Raw genomic sequence first — 25282 nt, 5'->3', positions numbered from 1 at the left:
GCTATTGCCCATTAGCAATGAGGAGGAGGTGGAGTCCACACTTCCTCCTGATCCGAGGACACATAGAGCAGAGAGGACACAGGCATAATATTGGTCAGCTAGACTACTTACAGCCTCTCATGAAGGGCTGCACCAGCATTGCCTACTTAACCCAACCCTGAGGACTTCAGTGTTGCTGGAGCAACATGACCAGTTCTGTGCCTTGTGTGTTTTTACCTTGTATCCTGGCCTGAACCACTTTCTTGAACTTTGTGTGTGCCCATTGGACTCGATTACCCAGTGATTTTTGCTGTACTGAGCTTGGAATCTGGACTTGTGCAACAGGCGTGCTTTCTGAGGACCTGTTTGGGGGGGGGGTTGAATAAACTCCTGTAGAACTCTTGCCATACATGTATGTGGGGAGTGGGGCAGCACAGGAAGGACAATTCCATGTCATCCCTCTCACCTTGCCAATCAATTCCCTTCCTCTCCCTCTCCAGTTGTAGGCACTGAAAATGCTGCATATTATATAAATCCTAGGAATCAATGTAAAGGAAGGGAAATTCTGCTTTTCGCATTGTATTAAATAGGGAATGCATTCAGCAGAGATACCACAAAAGAGTGCTTAGATTATATGGGAAATGTAGGGGGAATCCCAAACCTAGAAGTCTCATACGCTAATTATTTTCTATTTTAGTTGAATCATAATCTTAATATCCTTCCCAAAGCACTAGTTATATTCACTTCCATTCTAACTGCTGACATATGAATAATAAAACTCAGTTGTTTTAAATTGACAATTCTTTAATGTAACACAATCCAGATAGACATAATTTATGCAATTCGTTTCTTAGCCAGAAGCTACATATGACATTACTATTGTTTGCAGTGAGTAAACCGTATTTGCAACAACCTCTGTGACCTATGGGCATAACTTTCAATTTGACAATCTGCAATAAGGGGCAAAATTAAAAATTATATCCTTAATTGGCTGGTAATATGAAAAGCTGGTGGAATGAATGCCTATTGTGTGTGCTCGTATTTAATTGGTATGTTAACTTACTAGTATTTACCATTTTTATGGATAGTATTTGGCATACCCTGTTAACTTATGTAACATCTTTACTTTGCAATTGTGCTGGCTTCCAGTGAAGTTCTGTGTACTATTCAAGGTGCTGATCATCATCTATAAAGCCCTACATGCCACAGACTCATGTTACGTGCAATGCCTCTGGTCTCTGGTTTATGCTTTCCCAGGCTGGGCATATTCCATGTTTCTTCTTTGCCTCAATATCATCTGGTTGGGCTATGGAACACACACACACACACACACACACACACACACACACACACACTTCATATATATATATAAAGAAGTGGTAGGTATCTCCAACTTGGGAAAATAGCATAGCATAGCATAGCATAGCATAGAATTCTTTATTGGTCAAGTGTGACTGGACATACACGATTATGATGCCTTTAACAACTGAAAGGTATGTTTGCTTGTTAATTTCTGTTTTAGTGGATTACTGGTAAGGTTGTTATGGTGAGTTGAGCACTATATAGATTGGATCATTTCCTTCCTTCCTTCCTTCCTTCCTTCCTTCCTTCCTTCCTTCCTTCCTTCCTTCCTTCCTTCCTTCCTTCCTTCCTTCCTTCTATATGCCACCCATCTTGCCAAAGGTGACTCTACAACAGGGTTGTCAAATTCAATTTCATTGAGGGCCTTATCAGAGTTGTGTTTGACCTCGGGGGTCAGGGTGGGCGTGGCCACCTCAATGTCACTCGTGTCAGGGATGCCTGTGGTGGCCTGAGCGCTGTGCCAGTGAAAACAGGTTCCTGAGCTCTGTTTTCAGCTGCGATGGCCTCTTGCAACCCTCTGCCAGTGAAAATGGAACTCGGTAGGGCCACCCGCGGCTTTTGCTGGCACTGCAGGATGGTCCTTTGCTGTTTCCAGGGTGGCCCCACGGGCCAGATCTAAGCATCCCATGGACTGGGCCTTGAGTTTGACACCCCTACTCTACAATATATACAGTATATACCTCTGACAAGATAATGTTATATTTTTTCATTCTCCATAAATACAGCATGTTGCCTTTTTTCTATCAACATTGATAATAGACATGTTGAATTAGGTCTAATGACACATCAGAAGTCTTGGTTTATTTTCTGATTTTAGAAAGCCTTTTTTATTAATTGCTCTTTAATCAAATTTGTCCTCTCTCCCCCTGTTTGGAACAGTGTTTCTCAACTTTGGCAACTTAAAGGTGTGTGAACTTCAATGCCCCAGAATAGCAATAGCACTTAGACTTATATATCGCAAGCGGTTTACAGAGTCAGCATATTGCCCCCAACAATCTGGGTCCTCATTTTACCCACCTCAGAAGGATGAAAGGCTGAGTCAACCTTGAGCTGGTCAGAATCAGTCGGCAGTCTGCAGAACACTGCATTTTAACCACTGTGCCACCATGATTCTTGAAGAAGAATGGAGAATGGCACCCCAAGAATGGAGAGGACTTCAACTACAGCTAGACACTTCTGGGAGTTCAGGATGCCTCTTCAGGGTGCCAAGGTTAAGAAACACTGCTTTGGAATGTCTCTGTGTATGTTGACCTTGGTTGATCTCCACCTAGTTAGTGTTTGGATGAGATAAACTACTATACAGAGAGGTCCATGTGGTCCCCAAAAGCCAAGCTTAATTCCAGGGAGTATAATTTTACATGTGTATATACACATTTGTTTATTTACTCATTTACTGCAATGTATATGCTGTTCAATCCCCTTCAAAAGCTCCGAATAGCTTAATACAAAAGTACAATAAAAGCAATGAAAATTATAATAAAAATCAGACAGCTAATAATATTTTTCTATTCATCACATTATTATTATTATTATTATTATTATTATTATCATTATTATTATTATTATTATTATTATTATTATTATTTATTGAATTTGTATACCACTCTACTCCCGAAGGACTCAGGGCGGTGAACAGCCAAATAAAATACATATAATACAAATGTTAAAAAACCATTAAAATACAATTAAATAATTGGCCTGGAAACGAAATTTAAAACACCCCAAATTCATAAGACAAATTTAAAATTTTAAAATTTTAAAAGTTATTTAAAAAGTTTTAAAAAGAGGTTAGGCCAGGCTGGCCTGCTGAAAAAGAAATGTTTTGATGGCACGGCGGAAAGCGCGCAGGTCCAGGATCCTCCGTATCTCTGGGGGGAGCTCGTTCCAGATGGCGTGTGCCCCCACAGAGAAGGCTCCCCTCCTGGGGGCCACCAGTCTACATTGTTTGGCCGACGGCACCCTGAGGAGCCCCTCTCTATGGGAGTGTACTGGTCGGTGAGAGGCTACTGGTGGCAGAAGGCGGTCTCGTAGATACCCCGGTCCTAAGCCATGGAGCGCTCTAAAGGTGGTAACTAAAACCTTGAAGCGCACCCGGAAGACCTCCTGCACAACCGCCAGTGCAGCTCGCGCAGGAGGGGGGTCACATGGGAGCGCCCTGTCACTCCCATAACCACCCGAGCGGCCGCATTCTGGACCAGCTGGAGCCTCCGGGTGCTCCTCAAGGGGAGCCCCATGTAGAGAGCATTGCAGTAGTCCAGGCAGGAAGTAACGAGGGCATGAGTGACCATATTTAACGAGTCCCAATCCAGAAAGGGACGCACCTGGCGAATCAGGCGAACCTGATAAAACGCCCTCCCGGCCACAGCCGTCAAGTGCTCTTCTAAAGACAGCTGTGATTCCAGGAGGACCCCCAAGTTGCGAGCCCTCTTCGTGGGGGCCAATGACTTGCCCCCAATAGTCAGTGATGGCACCAACTGACTATATCAGGATGTCGGAAACCACAGCCACTCGGTCTTGGATGGGTTGAGCCTGAGTCTGTTCCTCCCCATCCAGATCCGTACAGCCTCCAGGCACCGGGACATCACTTCAAGGGCATCATTGGGGTGGTCCGGGGTGGAGATGTACAGCTGGGTGTCATCAGTGTACTGGTGGTACTTCACCCCGAAACCACGGATGATCTCACCCAGCGGCTTCACATAAATGTTGAACAGAAGGGGCGAGAGGACCGACCCTTGTGGCACCCCACATACAAGGGGCCTCAGGGTTGAACTCTGCTCCCCTGCCAACACTGACTATGACTGGTCGGAGAGGAAGGAGGAGAACCACTGCAACACGGTGCCTCCCACCCTTAGCTCTTCCAGCCGGTGCAGCATGATACCATGGTCAATGGTATCAAAAGCCGCTGAGAGGTCTAATAGGACAAGGACAGAGCCTTGGTACTACAGGGGTTTAAGGCACTCTGTTATTAAGCTTATTAAGACCAGCTGCCTGCAATTACTGCAGGGTTCGAATCTCGCCAAGGCTCAAGGTTGACTCAGCCTTCCATCCTTTCTAAGGTAGGTGAAATGAGGACCCAGTTTGTGGGGGCAATAAGCTGACTTTGTATAAATATACAAAAGGATGAAGGCTATTGCTGAGCACATTGTAAGCCGCCCTGAGTCTTCGGAGAAGGGCGGCATATAAATCAAATTTAAAAAAAAAAAAAAAGGACAGAGGAGCAACCGCTGTCCCAAGCCCTCCAGAGATCATCAACCAATGCGACCAATGCCGTTTCCGTGCTGTATCCAGGCCTGAAGCCTGATTGGAACAGATCCAGATAAACCGATTCATCCAGGTACTGAGGGAGCTGTCGTGCATTGAGGATGACCATTCTATATAATAACAATATCTCCATCATTCTATCTGTCTAACTACTCACCTATGGATGTATCTCCCTCTGTCTCTAAGTGGACACATTTATATTAAAAACAGTCTCTCCCCCCCCTCTCTCTCTCTCTTTCTCTCTCTCTCTCTCTCTCTCTCTCTGTGTGTGTGTGTGTGTGTGTGTGTGTGTGTGTGTGGACAGCAGAGGGCAGCAGAACACAATTTAGGAAAGCCGTAACTATTACCTAATTGACTGGAAAGTACCAGCTAACTCTCTTCCCTCCCACTCGGCATGTTCTACCCCAATCTCAGTGAATCATAGCTAACAGGGTTAACAATTTATTGAAATCTGTTTGAAACTCCCAAGAACAGACCACAAGACCTGGAGGGAGAAAAGAGAGCTTAAGTCCAGCTTCGGACATGTGAGTGTTGTTTGTATGGGAAAGGGAGGTGGCATAGGTGCCTACTTGTTAAAACGAATGCAGGAATTCCTCTTTTACAATATCTATATTAAAACATCTCCAAGGACACAGAATGCCTGTGGTCTGCCTGAGAAGGAACTGCAGGGCTGGGTTTAACCTTAGAAGAATATAACACAGCCTCAAGGTGTTCCTAAAGTGCCTTGTTCTTGTTTTAGCCCTGCAACCCCTCATGCAGACAGGGTTAGCAAGTACAGCATAGTGCTTTTCTTCATTCAACTTCAAGACTTTTAGCTCATCTTTAATTGAAAAGTCAGGGATTGCCAAAGTAGACCAGAGACGGGGATTTGGGATTAGTTAGCAATTCCTCTCCAGGTTCCTCCACCAGCATTTGGTGATCTTTGGGTCCAAAGAGCTTTGCAGAGCAGCAGCAAACAAATCAGAGTGGCAACTACTTCACAGGGGATGAAATCAAAATTGAAAGCCACTCAAGGACTATTGCTGCCTTTCTCCTTTCCTTGCTATCTCTAGGATCCTTGCAGAGAGTTTAGTCTACATAGAATTGGCAGCAGAGACCACAATGTTCCTGACGCTCTTGCTATTTCTGGCAATTCTGAAGGATGCTAGTTTTCAAGGCTTCCATACCCTATCCTGCTATGTGTTAAATGGCTTTCCACCTTCTGGATCAACAAGGGAATGGTTCTAACACAGGAGGACAGAATGCCACCTTACCACCGGAAATTACAAGAACCTCTTTCACTAGAAGGTCCATAGGCACAAGGATAGGATCTGAATTACAAAATTTCAGACAATCACTGCAGCAAAGAGATAATTTTCTGAAGTTATTTGCTGCTGTCTATTGGTCATTTGGATATTTACAACCAGATCTGGTAGCCCTAGTCACAATGTATATATACATTGTGATTCTGTTAGCACCATTGTCCCATTATAAACTGGATAGGCCGGGCATACAGCATGCACCGCTCTAGAAATCTAAGCTTCTCTGTTAAAAGGTTTGTAATCTGTAAGTCCTACTTATGCAACACTGAGAAGATGTCTCAAAAGAAAAAGATGCATTTTCTTTAAAGGTGCCCATTGCCCAGTTCAATTTTCAATGTATGTGTTTGTGTTTGGAGGGGTGTGTCCACTTCAGAGGCCTTGTTGGCTCTGTTTTTTGGCTCTGTCTTCTCATTCATGCCTATGTTGTGTTGTGTTGACAGGTCTCCCGTTGTCTTCCTGCTTCAGGGAGCTTTCTTAGTTTCTGCAGTCAGTTCCAGGCCAACCACAAAGCTTTATGGGGAGATCACTTCCCCAAATTATCCCAAAACATACCCCAACAACAACATCAGTACCTGGGACATTTCAGTACCAAAGGGTTACAGAGTGAAGCTAAGTTTCTGGCTGTTTGATCTGGAGCCATCTGAGACCTGCCAGTATGACTTTGTCAAGGTATGTGAAGAGGGGCTGGGTTGTGGCGATGGGAATCAGGGTCTCTGAGATCTAAGTATAGCTGCCCATAAAGGGTAAAATATTACTGTATTCACTGGCCTTTGCATCACAATTTCCTTCTTGTCTTCTTTATTATTCTCCTCATACTTTTTTTTGCATTTGTGCTCAGATTTAGTTGCAAGAAAATGCTTACTAGAGGGAATATTGATTTCCTTCCTTCTTCTATAACACGCCAACTTTCTGCCTCTCAATTTGTTTTCTAAATTCCCCTTGTTTCCATGCAAATTGGCAAGATGCTCTCTGCATGGACTGTTTTTAAAGGATTATAGTTCAATGTCCCATGTATGTTAATTGAAGATACTATGGAACTTGGCCAAGGAGCTCTCTGGTTTCTAATGTTTCCTTCCTTTTCTCCTTGGACTCTTGCAGATCACAGCAAACAAGAAGGACTTAGGCCGGTTCTGTGGCCAGATAGACTCTGCCACAGGCAACCACCCAAGAGACAAGGCATTTTTGTCTACCAACAATCGCATGCGGCTCCTCTTCCAGTCTGACTTCTCTAATGAGGAGAACGGCATTGTGGTTTCCTATAAGGGATTCTTAGCTTATTATCAAGCTGTGGGTGAGTATGGAATCTATATACCCTGCTGAAGTTTTAAGCACAAACCGACCCGGCTTTGCTTTTCAAGATCAGTCAAGGCTTGCTGATGAAAAACATTTAGGGTGGGAGGAAAGGAACAGAAGAGGACATAAGCATGAACAATCAAGAGAGAATAGGTAACTCAGTCGAGAGCTTAGCACATAAATAGCAATTCAGCCCAGATGGAAAGAAATCTGGAAAGAAGCATTTCACAGTATTTAAAAATACTCTATTTTAATTAGCTCAATATAAATGAAGTTGGGAAATACAGTTTCCAAGCTTCTGTGTTTATGTCAGTGTAGTGGCATATGTAAATATAGCCACAGGCATCTGTAGCAAACTGTGATGACATGAACTGATGACACATACACAGTGATGTTACCATGCAAATGCTGCCTTTATATACTGGATGGATGACCTGGCATGTGGACATACAGGAGGGAATTCTGGCATCTATATTTTGCAGCAATTATCTTCAAAGGCCGCTCAACAGATAGCATTGCATAAATACCCCAGTGAGAAGTTTACTAGCACTTAGGCTGACCCTGTCCAGAAATAGTAGAAATTAGTGAACCTGAATGGATGAGAAACATGTCAAGACACAGTGGGTGCCTGAGGCTCCAGTGACAAATGAGTGCTATACATTTTCTTTTTTAGGGGAATATAGCCATATCAAAAACATTACATTTCTTGAGGACCATTATTTTATTTATTTATTATTTATGAAATTTTTATACTGCCCTTCTCCCAAGGGACTCAGGGCGGTGTACAGCCAAGATAAAAAGCAACAATATAAAAGTTAAAAACAATTTAAAATTATTAGATAGTTTGGCCAATCATCTAAAACACAATACCCCATTAAAATAATATTTTAGGCCAACCCTGCTTGATGGAATAATAGTGTTTTAAGGGCGCGGCAGAAGGTATGGAGGTCGGAAATCCGACGAATCTCCGGGGGCAGCTCGTTCCAGAGGGCAGATGCTCCCACAGAGAAGGCTCTCACCCTGGGGGTCGCCAGTTGACACTGTCTAACCGACGGCACCCTGAGGAGACCCTCTCTGTGGGAGCGTACTGGTCGGTGGGAGGCTATTGGAGGCAGAAGACGGTCTCGTAAATATCCAGGTCCTATGCCATGGAGCGCTTTAAAGGTAGCGACCAACACCTTGAATCGCACCTGGAAGACCATTGGGAGCCAGTGCAGCTCGCGCAGGAGCAGTGTTACATGGGAGCACCGAGTCACCCCCATAATCACCCGCATGGCCGCATTCTGGACCAACTGGAGCCTCCTGGTGCTCTTCAAGGGGAGTCCCATGTAGAGAGCATTACAGTAGTCCAGACGGGAAGTGATGAGGGCATGAGTGACTGTGCGCAAGGACCATATACCCCAAACAGCACCTCTTTATCATGATTCAACTTATTAGTTCTAACACTACAGGCACCAGTTCAGCACCATCATGCCTTTAGCTTGATCCTAAGCCTTCACCTGGTGAGACCATTGGAGATCCCTAGATGGCTTGCCTGCAAAGCGGCTTCATTCAGAAGGGGAGATGAGAGAATCCAATAGGGCAAGAAGTGTGGCAAGATCAAGCAGAAATCCCTCAATCTACATAATGTAGCTGGAAAATTCACTGTTTAGGGGTACAGTCATTAATAGAGGCATCATGCGACCACACTTGATTTTATGATCTTTTTGCCACAGTGGAACAACACAGTCATTAAGCAAGATATCACATGATCATGGTTTGCAATTTTCCCCACTTCCCCACTAATTTAGCTTGTTGGAATCTGGCTGGGAAGGTTGCAAATAGTGTATGTGACTGCAGGAAGCTGCAGCTATTGTAAATGCAAACCTCTTGCCAAGTATCCGGTGGATTTTCACATGTCTTGAGGAACTGGGGGCTTTGGGGCACAGGATACTTTAATTGTATTGCTTAAATTGTTATTTCACACCTGCAATTCTGTCATAGCAGGTAAAGATTTGCAATTTGAACATGCTAAGTGAAGAACAGCAGACCCTCAACATTGCAGCTATCTAAAATATATTTGCTGGTGAGGGAATATGATTTTCAGGAGCCTTTAATCTCCAGCTGTGGTGCAGCACATATGAGCCAGCAGATGTACAATAAGTACATATCATAAGTAGGAGGACTAGGATTTCCTGGAAGCAGCTGCCTTGAGAATGTTTTTCTGCTTAAGAGCAAAAGAATAACCCGAGCTTGAATGCAAAATTAATAAAAACCTGTAAACTATTGTTTTCTCTGCTTTCATCTCATCCTCTAGATCTAGATGAGTGTGCCTCCAGAAATGACATTGAAGATGGTCCTCAGTGCCAGCATTTCTGTCACAACTATATAGGGGGCTACTTCTGCTCTTGCCAGCCTGGCTACCAACTCCAGAGTGATGGGTATTCTTGCAAAGGTAAGACCACATGATCACCCAAGAAAGCAGAATACCAGAGAGAACAGGGAGATCATACCCAGAAGAATACCAATGTGGAAGAATGCAAGATAACATTGAGGAAGTTTGCAGATGTCATTAACAGAGAAGTGACAATTTAGTTCTGGGAAAGGAGAGGAGAAAATATGAAAATGAAATTCAGAACAACCCTGCCTAGATTCCCTTTTTGTATGAGAAGCAGCAAAGGAAATCTCTGAATGGCTTTAAGATTCTGCTATTACACCTTACAATAGTAAACCAATGTTCCTGTAATCAATCCCTGGGGTTTCTGATTTCTCACCTAGTCTATAGTGGTGGGATTCAAATTTTTTTACTACCGGTTCTGTGGGTGTGGCTTGGTGGGCGTGGCAGGGGAAGGATACTGTAAAATCTCCATTCCCTCCCCACTCCAGGGGAAGGTTACCGCAAAATCCCCATTTCCTCCCAATCAGCTGGGACTCGGGAGGCAGAGAATAGATGGGGGCGGGGCCAGTCAGAGGTGGTATTTACCGGTTCTCCGAACTACTCAAAATTTCCGCTACCGGTTCTCCAGAACTGGTCGGAACCTGCTGAATACCACCCCTGCTAGTCTTCTAGCAGCAGTGCCATCAAGGTGCTATTCCAGGTTTGCAATGAGAAATAGATCCCAGAAATATGCCACCTGCTGCCCTGCAGATGAATTGATATGAATTTTCCTTCCAGTGAATCTTCTTTTCTTGCTCTACAGTGGATTGCAGCAATGAACTGTTCACAGAAACCTCTGGGTATTTGTCAAGCCCTGGATACCCTGAGCCCTATCCACCTAACTTGCAGTGTAACTACAGCATACGGGTAGAGAAAGGGATGACCATTATCCTCAAGTTCTTGCAACCCTTTGAAATTGATGACCACCAACAAGTCCGCTGCCCTTATGACCAGCTTAAGGTACTGCAGATTGATAAATTCCTAACTGATGTTGCCATTCAGTACTTGGTTCAACCTTGATAAATCAGGAATAGGGAAGCTTCAAGGATCACTGGAGTCTGTCCCTCAAGTATTAGGTTCTCATTGTGGAATGAAAATGTTTGGGTTTCTCCTAAGAAAGATCTGTGTAAATAGCCGGAATATTGTCCAAATAGTCACCTTCTTCCATTTACATTTTAAAGTAAACTCTACTGTAAATAGGGTGAGTTGTTCCAGGGAGCTTGGCTTCTTCTGAAATGCCTATTATAGACCAAATGACTCTTGTAATATTTTATGTATTACAAGTGTACAAGTAGAGCACAAGTACACACCAAGTGTCCCAAAGGTGCTTTTTCAAAAGGCAACTAGACTTTCTGGTTTTTCTTTGAAGACATTTCGCTTCGCATCCAATAAGCTTCTTCAGCTGAGGAAGCTTCTTGGATGAGAAGTGAAATGCCTTCAAAGAAAAACCAGAAAGTCCAGTTGCCTCTTGAAAAAGTACATTTGGGACAACCATGACCTGGATGACTGAGAATCTCCATTTACACACCAAGTGCTTCCGTTGTTACAAAGAATTAGGGGTGGCATGATAGCAGTATTCCAGTATTTGAGGGGCTGCCACAAAGAAGAGGGGATCAAATTATTCTCCAAAGCACCAGAAGGCAGGACAAGAAATAATGGATGGAAACTGATCAAAGAGAGAAGCAACCTGGAATTAAGGAGAAACTTCCTAGCGATAAGGGCAATTAATCAGTGGAACAGCTTGCCTTCAGAAATCATGGGCGCTCCATCACTGAAAATCTTTAAGAAGAGACTGAACAGTTGCTTGTTTGAGATGGTATAGGTTCTCCTGAGCCGGGGGCTGGACTAGATGACCTCCAAGGTACCTTTCTATTCTATTCTATTCTATTCTATTCTATTCTATTCTATTCTATTCTATTCTATTCTATTCTATAGCAAGCAGCACACTGTCCTATAGCTGATCCTCAGGGAAAAATCTCAAAAGGCTACCAAATTGGGCACCTTCTGCTTCTTCCTCTGATTTTGCTGCTCACTTCACACTATTGTCAAAATACTTTTGTTCCTATATACAGAGAGGCTTTCCCTGCAGCCCCTAATATGAACATTTATTCAATCATTTTGCCTTAATAATTATGTATATATGTTTATTACTGAATTATTTATTTATTACATTATTTTAATATTTAAAAGTATGTTTAAGTGACACAAAAAATAAACAAATAAATTCAAAACATTAAATTAAATGAAATATTAAAATGCAGCAAGTAACAATGAAATCAAAAGTCAATATAAAAATATTGACTTCCGCTTGGCTCCGCGAGCCTCGAAAGACGTTCTTTTGAGAGCGTCCATTCCCTGGCTCCGTTAAAGCCCCAGAACAGCTGACAAACGCTGTCTGGAGGCTTGAAATTCTCTCCCCGGGCAAAGGGGAGAGAGAAGAGCAGGCAGGTGGAGGTAGAGCCCCCCCGAACGCCCTAGGAAAGATCCTGGGGCGCGAAGGGCGAGCGCTCCCTGAAAGCCTGTCAAGCCGCTCCAGACCAAGGACATCTCCGCTAATTAGCGGAATTAGAAGCCGCGACCAATCTTGCTGAATGGAAATGAGGGAATTAACATCTTGAACCAACAGCAGGCGGAACGAGCAAGGAGAAATCAGACTGCAAGTATTTTTTACCTAACTCCAATGCCTAGAGCCTCCTTCGTAAGTAATCACTTAGTACTTTGCAACAATATGGCGATTGAAGCTTGAAAGGGCGGGGGAAATGGAAAGTTACAGGAAAAGTTTCGTTTTGCTGGCAGCCCTTCGCCTGGAAAAAAAAAAGCTTTTGTGCTGACAGAAGGAGGATTTTAAACGTTAATTAATATTGGGAAATCTTTTGAGGAACTCTTCTTTTTGGCTCTGATTAAATATAAAGACTAATTTCAAACTGGAAATGGCCTCAAAGTCTGTAAAAACTGTTCCTACTAAAGGAACTGGGAGTGCTGGTAGCTCCCCAGCTCATATTCCTAGATTACAAGTTCCTGCTCCTCCAGTGGATCCACAGACCTTAATGTTGGAGATGTTGCAACAAGCCCTCCAAGTCACCCAAAATAAAATTGTTGATGTGATTGATGAAAAAATTAAGGAAACTAATGAAAAAATTAAAGAAACTAATGAAAAGATACAGGCTTTGTCAGATGAGATTGCAATTCGCAATCAGGGGATTAGGGATGATATATTAATGGCATTTAAGTGTCTGGCAGGCAATATTGAAATGGTGGATGACAGAGTTGAGGAAATTAAACAATCTTCTGAAATTTTGGATAGTAAAATAGGAGAAGCTCAAAACAGAATTCAAAGGGCTGAAGATGATGTAACAATGATACAATACAGAGACATGGAATTTGCTTTAAGATTCAGAGGGGTGAAGGAGAATAAACAAGAGAATTTGAAAGAAATGATGTCAGAAGCATTGGCACCGCTGGTGGGGGAGTCAAAAAATGATCAGAGCTGGCAGATTGACAAGCTGTACTGCGTTAATTCCTGGATTGCTAGACAGAAACATCTACCAAGAGACATTGTGATATACTTTACTACAAGGAGAGTACGTAACGAAATTTTACAGGCTACTTTTAAAAACAAGCTTCGGGTGGAAGGCCAGGAAGTAATGACAATGAAAGAAATCCCCCCTAAGATCTTGAGAGCTAGAAGGGAGTATGCTTTTCTGGTGGATGAACTGAGAAAATGCCAGATACAGTACAGATGGGAGGTGCCAACTGGACTAGTGGTGACTTACTCAGGAGAGAGATATCGGCTTAATACAATTTGGAAAGCAAGAGATTTTTATACTAATGTATTAAAGGCTGGCACACCCAAATCAACTAAATCACCAGAAGGCAAAAGAAAGAAAGAAGTAATGGAAGCTGAGACAGAAGAGCTCTTGACAGTAGTTCAGGGGGGAGCTTTGGCTGATCAAGAAGAAATATTACAAATCCAAATGGCTACTCAAGAGTTGGCGCTGATTGATTTATTGCAGTTACCAAAGGATCAAAGACAGACCAGATCGGTGACAGCTAGACTCAAGGAAGAATTAAGACAGCAACAATCCCAGATGGCAACTCAAGAAATGATCCAAGATACTACTAAAACAGGAGCAGTGGGGGGAGCAAGACCTAAAAGTCAAATGAGATCAGAGCATCAGGACTTGCTTCAGAGGCTCCAAAGGCCCAGAGATGGGAACTAGATTTTTGACTTGGAACGTTAACGGCTTGAATTCTCCACAGAAAAGAAGAAAAATATTTCACTATCTCAAGCAATTTAAGAATGAAGTAATTTGCTTACAAGAGACTCATAAGAATACAAGATCAAAAATATTTGATTAATCCAAGACTTGGTACATCTTACGTAGCAGCAGCACCAGAAAAGAAAAATGTTATAGTTATATATTTGAAAAGATACTTAGTTGTTAAATTAATTGAAGCAGATGATCAAGGAAGATTTTTAGCGATAGAACTTTTAATAAAAGGAGAAAAAATACTTGTAATCGGAGTTTATGCCCCGAATCAACAACAAGAAAATTTTTATAATTTACTACACTCAAAATTGACACAGTGGGCATATAAAACTTGTATCCTGTTAGGCGACTGGAATGGTGTTTTGGACGTTAAAAAAGACAAGAAAGGACCTAAACAAAATATGTTAACAAGAGCAAAATTGCCCAAAGCGTTTTGGGAAACGATGGATGACTGGGAGTTGAGAGATATTTGGCATGAAAGAAACCCGGAAGAAAAAGATTTTACTTTTTTTTCAGATAGACATCAATCCTTTTCAAGGATTGATTTTATATTAACTACTAATGATCTTTTATCTAGGGTGAAAAATACTAAGATTTGCTCAAGAACATTGACAGGCCATAGTCCAGTTTGGCTGGAATTGGAGTATGAGAAAGGGCCTAGGAGGTCCTGGAGGTTAAATGATAATTTGTTTAGGTATGAAGAAAATGTAAAAGAGTGTAAAAAATTTATGAAAGAATTTTTTGTTATGAATATGCAAAAGGGCACATCGATGGAAATGGTATGGGATGCAAGTAAGGCATATATGCAAGGAATTTTGATATATTTGAATAATAAATATAGAAAGAAACAGGGGACAAAAAGAAAAGAATTAGAAGATGAGATTAGTAAACAGGAACGGGCTTTAGTAGCTAATCCAACAGATAAGAAAATCAAAGAGGCAATCAATTTATTGAAAGGTCAATTTAATATGTTAATAGCAGATCAAGTGGCAACTAATTTAAGATATGCAAAACATAATACTTTTTACAATGCCAATAAACCAGGCAGGTGGTTAGCATATTTGTTAAGGAAAAAGCAAAAATCAAGGACAATAGAGAGAATAAAATATAAGGGTAAAGAGGTTTATGAGCAACAATTGAGTTTTATTCGAGGCTGTATACTGATGATAAAATTAAAGATATAGATATAGATAGATATTTGCAGAAAGAGAATATTTATACAATTTCAAATGAGCAGAGGGATAGTTTAAATCAATTGATAACTTCCGAGGAAATTGCATTAGCAATTAAGCAGTTGAAAGTGGGTAAAGCTCCTGGGACGGACGGTTTGATGGCTATTTACTATAAAACCCTACAGGAGGAAATTATAGAACCGTTGAAAGAATTATTTAACAATATACAACAGGGAGGAGAGGTACCTCCAACTTGGAAGACAGCATTTATCTCGTTGATCCCAAAAGAAGGGCATGATGATACAGATCCTAAAAATTATAGGCCAATTTCATTATTAAATACAGACTATAAGATATTTGCTAAAATTTTGGCAAATAGATTAATGACAGTCATGCAAGAAATGATTCACCATGATCAAACTGGTTTTATAAATGGTAGACAAATGAAGAGTAATGTAAGGCAAATTGTTAACTTATTAGAGTATTTGGGAAGGAACAACCAGGTCCCCGCAGTGCTTGTGTTCTTGGATGCTGAGAAAGCCTTTGATAGATTGAATTGGCAATTTTTACTAAAACTAATAGAAAGGATGCAATTTGGAGAACAATTTGTACAATCTATTAAGGCAATATATCAAAAACAAACAGCGCAAATAATAGTTAATGGTGGTTTAACAGATGCTTTTAACATAGAAAAAGGAACAAGGCAAGGCTATCTTTTGCCCCCGTTATTGTTTATTTTGACGCTGGAAATTTTATTAAACAAGATACGCGAGATGAATACAATAAAGGGAATTAAAATTAGACAGCATGAGTACAAGGTACGAGCATTTGTGGATGACCTGGTTGTTACCTTAACCCAACCGGTACAATCGATTACAGCCTTGATGGATATAACCTGCTTATATGGACAAGTATCTGGTTTTAAAATAAATGCAGCTAAAACAAAAATAATAGCTAAAAATATGGTTAGGAGCCAAAAAGAAGAGATAGAAAGGTTAACAGGATTTGAAGTAGTTAAGAAGGTTAAATATCTGGGGGTCTATATTATGACTGCAAATACGAAATTATATCAGTACAACTATGAACCATTATGGCACAAAATACAGAAAGAGTTGGACAATTGGAAAAAACTGTCTTTGCTGGGAAGGATAGCCGCTGTAAAAATGAATATTTTACCAAAATTTCTATTTCTTTTTCAAATGATACCTATACTTTAAAAAGATGAAAACTTGAAGGAATGGCAGAAGGGCATAAATAAATTTGTGTGGGCAGGGAAGAAACCACGAGTCAAACAAAAGATATTGCAAGATACTAGAGAAAGAGGTGGTCTTAAGATGCCCAATTTAAGATTGTATTATGAAGCTGCTGCCCTCTCAGCAATCACAGATTGGATAAACTTAACGGAGGAAAAGATATTGAATATTGAAGGATATGGTTTGGTTTATGGCTGGCATGCTTACTTAGTGTATGATAAGAAAGTAGATAAGACTTTTAAAAGTCATATATTAAGAAATGCTCTATTGCGTGTCTGGAAAAAGTATAAATATAAACTAAATGATAGGTTACCAATATGGACAGTACCCAGACACGCGATAGAGAACATAAATTTAGAGCAAAAGCAAGATAAGATTACATATAAGGAACTCCTTTATAAGGAAGGAGTCAGATTACAGTTAAAATCCATGGAACAACTAAGAGAAGAAGGGATTATTAGGACTTGGTTTCAATATGGACAGCTGCTGGCCAGATGGAGAGAAGATCAAAAAATTGGTATTTTGCAGCAGGATGAGAATTTGATAAAGCAAATAAGAGATGAAGGTCAAATGCATATAAAAAGGTTGTACAATGCATTACTGGAAATAGATTCAGAAACAGATTTAGTCAAGGATTGTATGATAAAATGGGCACAAAATGTAGGTGAACCAATAATGATGGAAACATGGGAAAAGATATGGGTTAGAAATGTAAGATTTACACAAGCACAAAATCTAAGGGAGAATTTTTACAAAATGTTTTATAGATGGCATTTAGATCCAAAAAAACTAGCTTGTATGTATTCAAATTTACAACCCAAGTGTTGGCGATGTGAGTGTGAAGATGCTACATATTTTTATATATGGTGGACATGTAAAAAGATTAAGGCTTTTTGGATAAAAATATGGTGGATTATTCAAAATATTTTGAAGAAAAAAATTAAATTTACACCACAGTTTTTTCTGTTGGGAATAGTTACGGATTGTACTGTAATAGAGACTAAACTGGTTTTGAACTTAATAACGGCTGCCAGGTTACTGGTGGCACAGTACTGGAAGAAGGAAGATCCACCCACCATTGAGGAATGGACACTAAAAGTGGTGCATTTGGCAGAGATGGCAAAAATTTCATCATACCTTAAAGACTATTCAAATGAGAGATATATATCGGAATGGCGAAAATGGATTGATTACATACAGAAGAAGTATCCGAATAAGAAGATTCATAGAGCTTATGAATGAAATAATATTAAGTAGTTTATGTTTGTTTTTTCTGAGTTATAAGGAGTTAAGGACCTAGGGAGAATATGAAATGTAATAATTAGTTAGCACATTTTAGTTTTTGGTTTGTGAATGCTATACCCTGTGCTCGTTCTGGGAAGTCTAGGGAGGGGGATGGGGGGAGGGAGGGGAAGGGAGGGTGGGAAGGGGAGGGTGGGGTTGAGGGGGGAAGGGTGGGGGGTGAAAATGTTTGTATTTTTCATAAAACTTTTCAATAAAAAAAGTCAATATAAAAATATAATTGCAAGAAAAAGTCAAATAATTATATAAAACAACTGAAATGAAAAAGCAAGAGACACTGGATTGAGATGGGTGGCTGTAGAAATTAAATAAAGAAATAATTATGGAAAATCCATCAAAACAAGCAAAAAGAGAACTATTTCAACAACATTTAAATGTCTTTGCCATAAGTTCCACCTTATTTGTAGTAGTGAGAAATTAAATTTGAACCTATGGGTAGAATCTTTTGAGTGATGAGTTGGTTGGTTGATTTTAATAGAAATATTCAAAACAGGTATAAAAATGCAATTCTAATAACCACGTAGAAAAACCACACTCTGAATTTTGGTACAAGTCACTTTGGAAAGCCTTTCTCATTCTTTTTTTTTTTAATTATTATTATTCCTATTTCTATGCCGCCCATTCTCCGAGGACTTTCTCATTCTAATGAGCTTTTGATCATACCAAGATGGAAGCTTTTAGCCAAATTTCCCAATAAAGTTTCTTTCCCATTTTATGTAACATTTTCTTCTGACTGATAGAACATTCATTTCTAAAACCTCAATTTCTTACTAGATCCATGCTGGCACGAAACAGATTGGTGAATTCTGTGGCAGAAAGCCTCCAGGGATGGTTGAAACCAATAGTTCTTCAGTGGATGTCATTTTTCTCACAGACGAATCAGGATACAGCCGAGGGTGGAAGATTTCGTACAGTATAGAAAGTAATTACTCCCATCAAATATTTTTAAGTTAAAAGGTAATGACCTGTCTGCTGCTGCTTCTTTCATTTCTTTCTCATCTCCAATAGGAATCCGTTGCCCGCAGCCTGTGCCAAATGATGTCTTCACCATCATCAAGGACCCACAGCCCCTGTATCAATACCAAGATTACTTCATTGTCAGCTGCAAAACTGGATATAACTTGATGGAGGTGGGCCTTATTCGTTTGAGTGCTTTATTATGTTACCTCTTATAAGCCTTTTTCTTGCAATGACCTTGATCTAAGTGATCTCCTTTTTGCTTCTTCTAAAAGCTTTTCTTTCTTTCTATATCTTCTACTTTTGTTCATGGAAGCAAACTAAGATATGTGCCAAGGCATGAAAAAAACAAAATACGTATCTTCCCCAGACAAAAGAAGGAGGTCAAACTGTGCTTGAATTTTTGATTAAAGACAGAGAGTTGTCAATTGCGCAATTTTTGAATAGTTACTAAAGCAGAGGCAAGAAATTGGAGAAACCGAAAGTGTAAGAGTGAGAGAGAAAGAAAACATTAATTTGGAACTCAGCTCTAGAAGCTGCTTTGAAGGTCAGAACTCAATTCTACTAGCACCAAATTTACAACTGCAAGTTTTTCTCATGTTTTCCCACTACTAAATAACTCTAACCAGTTATATATTAACCAGTAAGCGTCCCCTAGTTTATTTGCTTGTAGGATTACATTTGTTACCCCAGAGCCCCAGATTTTAATTAAAAAGAAATCTCCAACTGGTATAAATGTGCAATCACTATTCTGTCCAATAGCATGTTCAGTCTAAAACTAATGACAACAATTGATCCTTTTCAGTCTTTATAATGGAGGTATTTTTTCATGCAGAAAAACCAAAGCCTGAAAACTTGTTTTCATGAGGTTTCTGAAGACTTGCAATAATTTAGAGCAATAATTATATGGGGGGGACGGAGGTCAGAGGTATGAAGATGGATTGCTTTGGTTTTGGCAATGTTGTCAATCCCAGAATGGTGTCAGTAACCTGGGTGAGGGATCCTTCTTACATTTTTTGGAAGAGAAAGCTTTTCTTCTTCCCTACCACGGATTCCAATGAAGAGAAAGGCTAAGATAAAATGCCATGTACAGCCTATCCCATCTGCCGCTGCCAAACAAATTGTCTTAAGGTGGCATCTCTTGTCTGATCTGAACTTCAGTCAGCCAGACTATAGATCAGTGGTGGCGAGTGCCAAAAAGGTTGTGCGGAAATGTCGCGTGTGTGCATGCACATGCTCATCAGAGGCATGCTCTGAGAAAGTTGAACTTCCGGGTTCTAGCACACATGCGCACCTGATGACCAGCTGGCTGGCATGCACGTGCACACCGTTTTTTGGCACTGCCATGCATGCAAAGGGATCGCACTCTGGAAAAGCCAAACTTCCAGGTTCTGGTGCACATGTGCACCCAACAATCAGCTGGCTGGCACACATGTGCACACTGGTTTTCGGCACTGCCATTCGCACGAAGGGATCGCGCTCCAGAAAAGCCAAAGTTCTGGGTTCTGGCATGCATGCGCATCTGACAATCAGCTGGCCAGCACGCACGCGCATACCGGTTTTTGGCATCGCTGCGCATAAAGGACAGCTGATCATTTCATTTCATTTCATTTTCATTTTATTAGATTTATATACCGCCCTACTCCCGAAGGACTCAGGGCAGCGAACAGCCAGAAAGATAAAACACACAAACTACAAAATTTAAAAGACAATATAAAAACCCATTAAATAATTTGGCCCAAAACAATTTAAAACACCCCTAATGTTTTAAAACCAATTTTAAAAATTACAATTAAAAGGGAAGTTAGGCCAAGTTAGGCCATCATCGCACACATGCACGTCAGAAACCGAGAGGACAAAGGCAAAGCTGCACGTGCCGGACAACATGGCTTCATGTGCCACTTTGGGCACACGTGCCATAGGTTCACCATCACGGCTATAGATGGAAAAAGACAAAAAGCATGATAGCAAGCTAGGGATATCAACAAAGGTATTAAATTGACTGTCAGCTATTTTTCATTTGAACAGGGTAAAGAACACTTGACATCCTTTACTTCTGTCTGCCAACATGATGGGACCTGGCATCGTTCTATGCCCCGATGTGAAAGTGAGTCGTTAGCCTGCAAAACTACCTAAGCAGATTCAAGTTCCCCAAATTCTGGTGACCTTTTTCATGACTCCTGCTGTTGAAGGGCTGGAGCTGGGAATCTTCATTGTCCATGGCAGTGAGAAGCATTTTGCTGCCTCTGTCCACAAGATAGTCCACTGTGTTCATCTGATCTATACTGGGCAATAAGTAGCATAGTTATTCACCAATTTCAAGCCAGAACAATATACCAACATTAAGCTTTCTGCCCTGCCTTCATTGTCTGTCCTTGTCCTGGAGCAGTTCTTATTTATGGTATATGGGGCCTGCCTCAGAGAATGATTGCTGGATTCTCCTGGCTTTGTTTCCTTCTGCTCCTATCAAATGTTACCCTGCCTATAAAATGTCTGGCAATCACCCTCTCTTATTGGTGGTAGAGCCGAGACAGGGATGGCGGCATGTTTTGACCTATGGTTAAACAGGGAAGCTTAGCCATTTTTCAAAACTCATTCTGATTTTGCAAAAGTGTATTGAAGGAAACCTGATTATTAGTTGACATCAGCTGATAATCAAGCTCCTCTTGGACTTTTAGCACCATTTAATAATCATGCCAAGTCATATTTAAAAGTAATCTAAAGCCAGCAAAGCTGGCTGGGGAATTCTGGGAGTTGAAGTCTGCCAGGCTTAAAGTTGTCAAGGTTGGAGATCCCTGATGTAAACCATAACTAACAGGAACACCTTCATTTGTCAGCTTTTGTTCAGCTGATCCATGTCTCCAAGCTGAGTTCAGCCCAGAGCCCCAATGTATGTTTGCCAGGGGGTAGGGGGAGAATCCAATTTAAAAGAATTAGTCTCTCTAATTCTTAAATGAAAAAAAAATTAAAAGAAGGGCTGTAAAAGATAATGCCCAGAAATTGGAGAGGTGGCAGATTCACAAAAACCATTAGATGCCTCTGTAGCTAATCTCTCCCCAGGAGTCACCCGGCTCTGCTGCCAACAGAATGGTCAATAAAACCCATCAGATTCTATCCATGGCAAAACCTATCCTGAGATAAGATTTTTTTTAAAAAATTGCTATTTTAGCACAGATGTGGCTAAGGTAGCAATCAGATGAAAGCAACATCACGAGGAAGCAGCCAAAAAAAGGGGAGGAGAGTTTGCTGGGATGTTTTTACTGCAATTGCGCAAACAAGGAAAGTATCCTAAATTGTGGAATCTGGCTCTTAGGTTTATGCTCTTTATTTTCTGACATGCTGCCAACATTTGATCTGACAATCCTGCAATGGCTTTCTTTTATCTCTTTCTGTTTCCCTTCTAAACGTCTCTCTAAATTGTCTTAAGGATTTGGGGTCTTTTTGTCTGTGCATAAAAAAGCAGTTCTTTATATGGAAATGCTTTTCAGATAACTAATAGCAGGGGGAAAAGCTAGTCCTCTCCTTTGCTTCTCATTTAAAAAACAACCAAACTAGTGATTGCTACTGCTACCCTGAAAATAAGACCCTGTCTTATATTTTTTGAACCCTGAAATAAGCGCTTGGCCTTATTTTCGGGGAGGGCTTATTTTCAGGGGGGCTTATTTTAGTGCATGCACTCAAAAGCCCGATTGGGCTTATTATTAGGGGATGTCTTATTTTAGAGGAAACAGGGTATGTCCCACACACAAACTTTTTATCTTCTTCACTAAAGAAGACCTAAAAATTGTTCTGTTAGGACAAGATTTGAGACATGACATACTATTAATCACAACCTGGGAAAGAAATGAATAATTCCTATGAGAGTGCCGGTTTTGGGTTGTGATAATTTTTGATCCCTGGAAAATCCCAGAAGGAAATACTGTACTCTCTTCTCTTCATTTTATGTGTTTGTGTCTTGCAGTTGTGAATTGCGGTAAACCTAAATTTCTGAAAAACGGGGAATTTAATTTTGTATCGGCAACAAAAAATAACAACTATGAGTCAGTTATCAAGTACCGCTGTAATGAACCCTATTATCGCCTGCTCAACACCCCAGGAAAAGGTGAGGCCATGCATTGCCAGATCAATGCAAACCCAGTGCAAGCTGCAGCATTGCATGGGAAACTTGACAAACCAGCAGCCAAGCAATTTCCTTGCTTTTGTATGTGTATCTTCTTTACCAAATGCTTGGGGGTTGAAAAAAAATCCATTTATTTTATTTATTTTAATTGGTTTTAGCTGCCCAACCTTGATGGATTCATTGTGGGCTAGAGTACTTGGCATTAAAACACATTAAATGTAATAAATGCATTTTTTTGTTTATTTGAGTGAGTGACTGAATGATTTCAATCTCATTGCACTTGTAAGATGTTCAGATACACAAAAATAGAACATAAAATATCCATGGTTTTTTTAAAAAACCAATAAAATGTTCAAAAATAAATAATAAAAAACCATTGAGCATTCAATCTTCGGCCCCACTATTCTTGTTTTTGTTTCTCCTTTAGGTATCTACACCTGCTCAGCTGAGGGTTCCTGGAAGGATCAAGTTAATCATGATGACATCCCAATGTGTCTGCCAGGTAAATCATAGCCAAAGATTTTCTTGTTTCATATATTATTATAGCACGATTCACCTCTTCTCAAAAGCTGGTGCTGGCACCAGAAGACTAGCAAGTCCTAGTACCAGAAGAGCCAGAGAGGAAGCAGGCATCATGTCCACCTCCATTGGTATTTGACCTACTAGAATGAGATGGGATTCTGGATCCAGCCCTGAAATTAGTTTCAGTTGGCAGGTGCCTGGTTCTGGTGGCTGTCATTGCCAAGTGTTGAAGGATCCTGTCTGTTAAATTACCTTCTGTTTCCTCTTCTGGTAGTATAATGAGAGAGGTATTGATATCCAACATTTTTAGCACGAAGAGGGGACAGCAGAAAATTAATTAACAATAAGAAGTAAAGAAGAAGATGATTAAGAGGCTGGCTCTGATGTGACTTAAGCAAAGATAAGGTGTACAAATAAATAAAGTTTGCTGGGGTGCGGGGTCAAGAGGGCAGGGAGATGAGGGTGCTGCAGCCTTTTTGAGTATTCTCTCTCTTTTCACAGTATGTGGAAAGCCAGACAACCCAGTCGTGGAAGTCCAGCGAATTATTGGTGGGAAGGATGCCCCACGAGGCAGTTTCCCATGGCAAGCTATGACTGTCATCGCTGGACGAGCAGGAGGGGCACTGCTAGGTGATCGCTGGATCCTGACAGCTGCCCACGTTGTGTACCCAAAAGGGAAAGGGAATGACACAGAGATACTGACCCCTGTGCAGGTGGCAGAGAAGGCTGAAATCTTCCTGGGTCACACAGATGTGACTGAACTGTACAAAGAAGGCAATAAACCAGTTCTCAGACTCTTTGTGCATCCGGATTACAATCCAAAGGATGAGCATAACTTTGACGGAGACATTGCACTCATTGAGTTGAGAGATCCGGTGACCCTTGGCCAAGACATGCTGCCTATCTGTCTCCCTGAGTCAGGAAACACCACCTATTACCATACAGGTTGGATGGGCTATGCCAGTGGCTTTGGGGTAGAAAAAAACATCCTTGCTAGCAGGCTGAAGTACGCTCCCATCCCCGTGGGCAACCAGGATTTGTGTCGGAAGTGGTTGAAAGGAAAGAAGATTTCTAAGAAGGATCCAGTCTTCTCAGATAACATGTTTTGTGCTGGTACCCCCTACGGAGGAAAAGACACCTGTCAGGGTGACAGTGGAGGGGCCTTAGCTGTGCGTGACCCAGAGACTCAGCATTGGGTGGCCACAGGCATTGTTTCTTGGGGCCTTGAGTGTGGCAAAGGATATGGCTTTTATACCAAAATAATCAATTACTTGGATTGGATCAAGGGCATTGTTGGGAAGGATTGGGTGTCCATGCAGGTTTCTCATTAGCCTACTGAAGAAGTGTAAACTAAATTATGATTCCATGCATGCATCGAAATACATACTTCTCATTATCTTTCTGCTGTTCTTGCTGCCCTGTCCTCTTTTCTTTGATACCAAATAAATGTATAGTTGCTTCTTTTATTGGATGGGAGAGGGGGGAATAATTCCTCTTGCCCGTCATTTCTCTTCTCATTCTCCAATGCCGTCAGCAAAGAGAAAGTTTTCAGGAAAAGTGAAAGATTTCTGAATAGGAAAAGGAAATGTTATTTCTTCCCATTCCCTCATCCTCTTGGCTCAAAAGTTTCTTTGAGGTTCTTTCTAGTATCAGTGGGGACTCTGAGATAGGAAATGATTGCACACTATATAATTTTGTGAACGTGAATACATTTTTAGCATCTGGCTCCAGAATCTGCCTCTACATGCAGCCATATTGTAGGAACCAAAAGACAGCTACCATTTTTTTTTGTAGAAAATGGCACCCTTGTTTCATTTATTTTTGCAATAAGTGAGGGAGCCCTTTATCCTCTTGCAAAATAGACAATTATTGGTTTAACTAACAGCTTCTATTGATACCACCTCTATCAAATCTTTAGTTGCTTAGTAATATAAACTAAAGATAAGTAAATAAAACATCTCAAAAAGATTTGTGTATTAGTTTCATTAACAGCAGAGAGAACATGCCATAACACAGACTCAGAAATAACGTATTTTTTGTAATTAATAAACATTAAAGCAAGTTATCAATAAA

General features: G+C 40.8%; 1 protein-coding gene across 1 annotated transcript; it reads left to right on the top strand.

The window, feature by feature from the left end:
• The first annotated feature begins 4988 nt into the window (after nucleotides 1–4988).
• C1R (complement C1r) lies at nucleotides 4989–25282 on the top strand. The gene is made up of 11 exons (XM_034411013.3): nucleotides 4989–5126; nucleotides 6344–6572; nucleotides 7002–7194; nucleotides 9493–9630; nucleotides 10376–10572; nucleotides 18385–18532; nucleotides 18619–18740; nucleotides 20596–20674; nucleotides 22529–22669; nucleotides 23115–23189; nucleotides 23711–25282. Coding segments are annotated over exons 1-11 (2154 nt in total). The 5' UTR covers nucleotides 4989–5124; the 3' UTR covers nucleotides 24541–25282.

This window comes from Pantherophis guttatus, chromosome 2, assembly GCF_059756535.1.
Source record: "Pantherophis guttatus breed Tessera chromosome 2, ASM5975653v1, whole genome shotgun sequence".
In the NCBI taxonomy this organism is placed as follows: domain Eukaryota; kingdom Metazoa; phylum Chordata; class Lepidosauria; order Squamata; family Colubridae; genus Pantherophis; species Pantherophis guttatus.
This window is presented reverse-complemented; position numbering and strand designations above follow the sequence as displayed.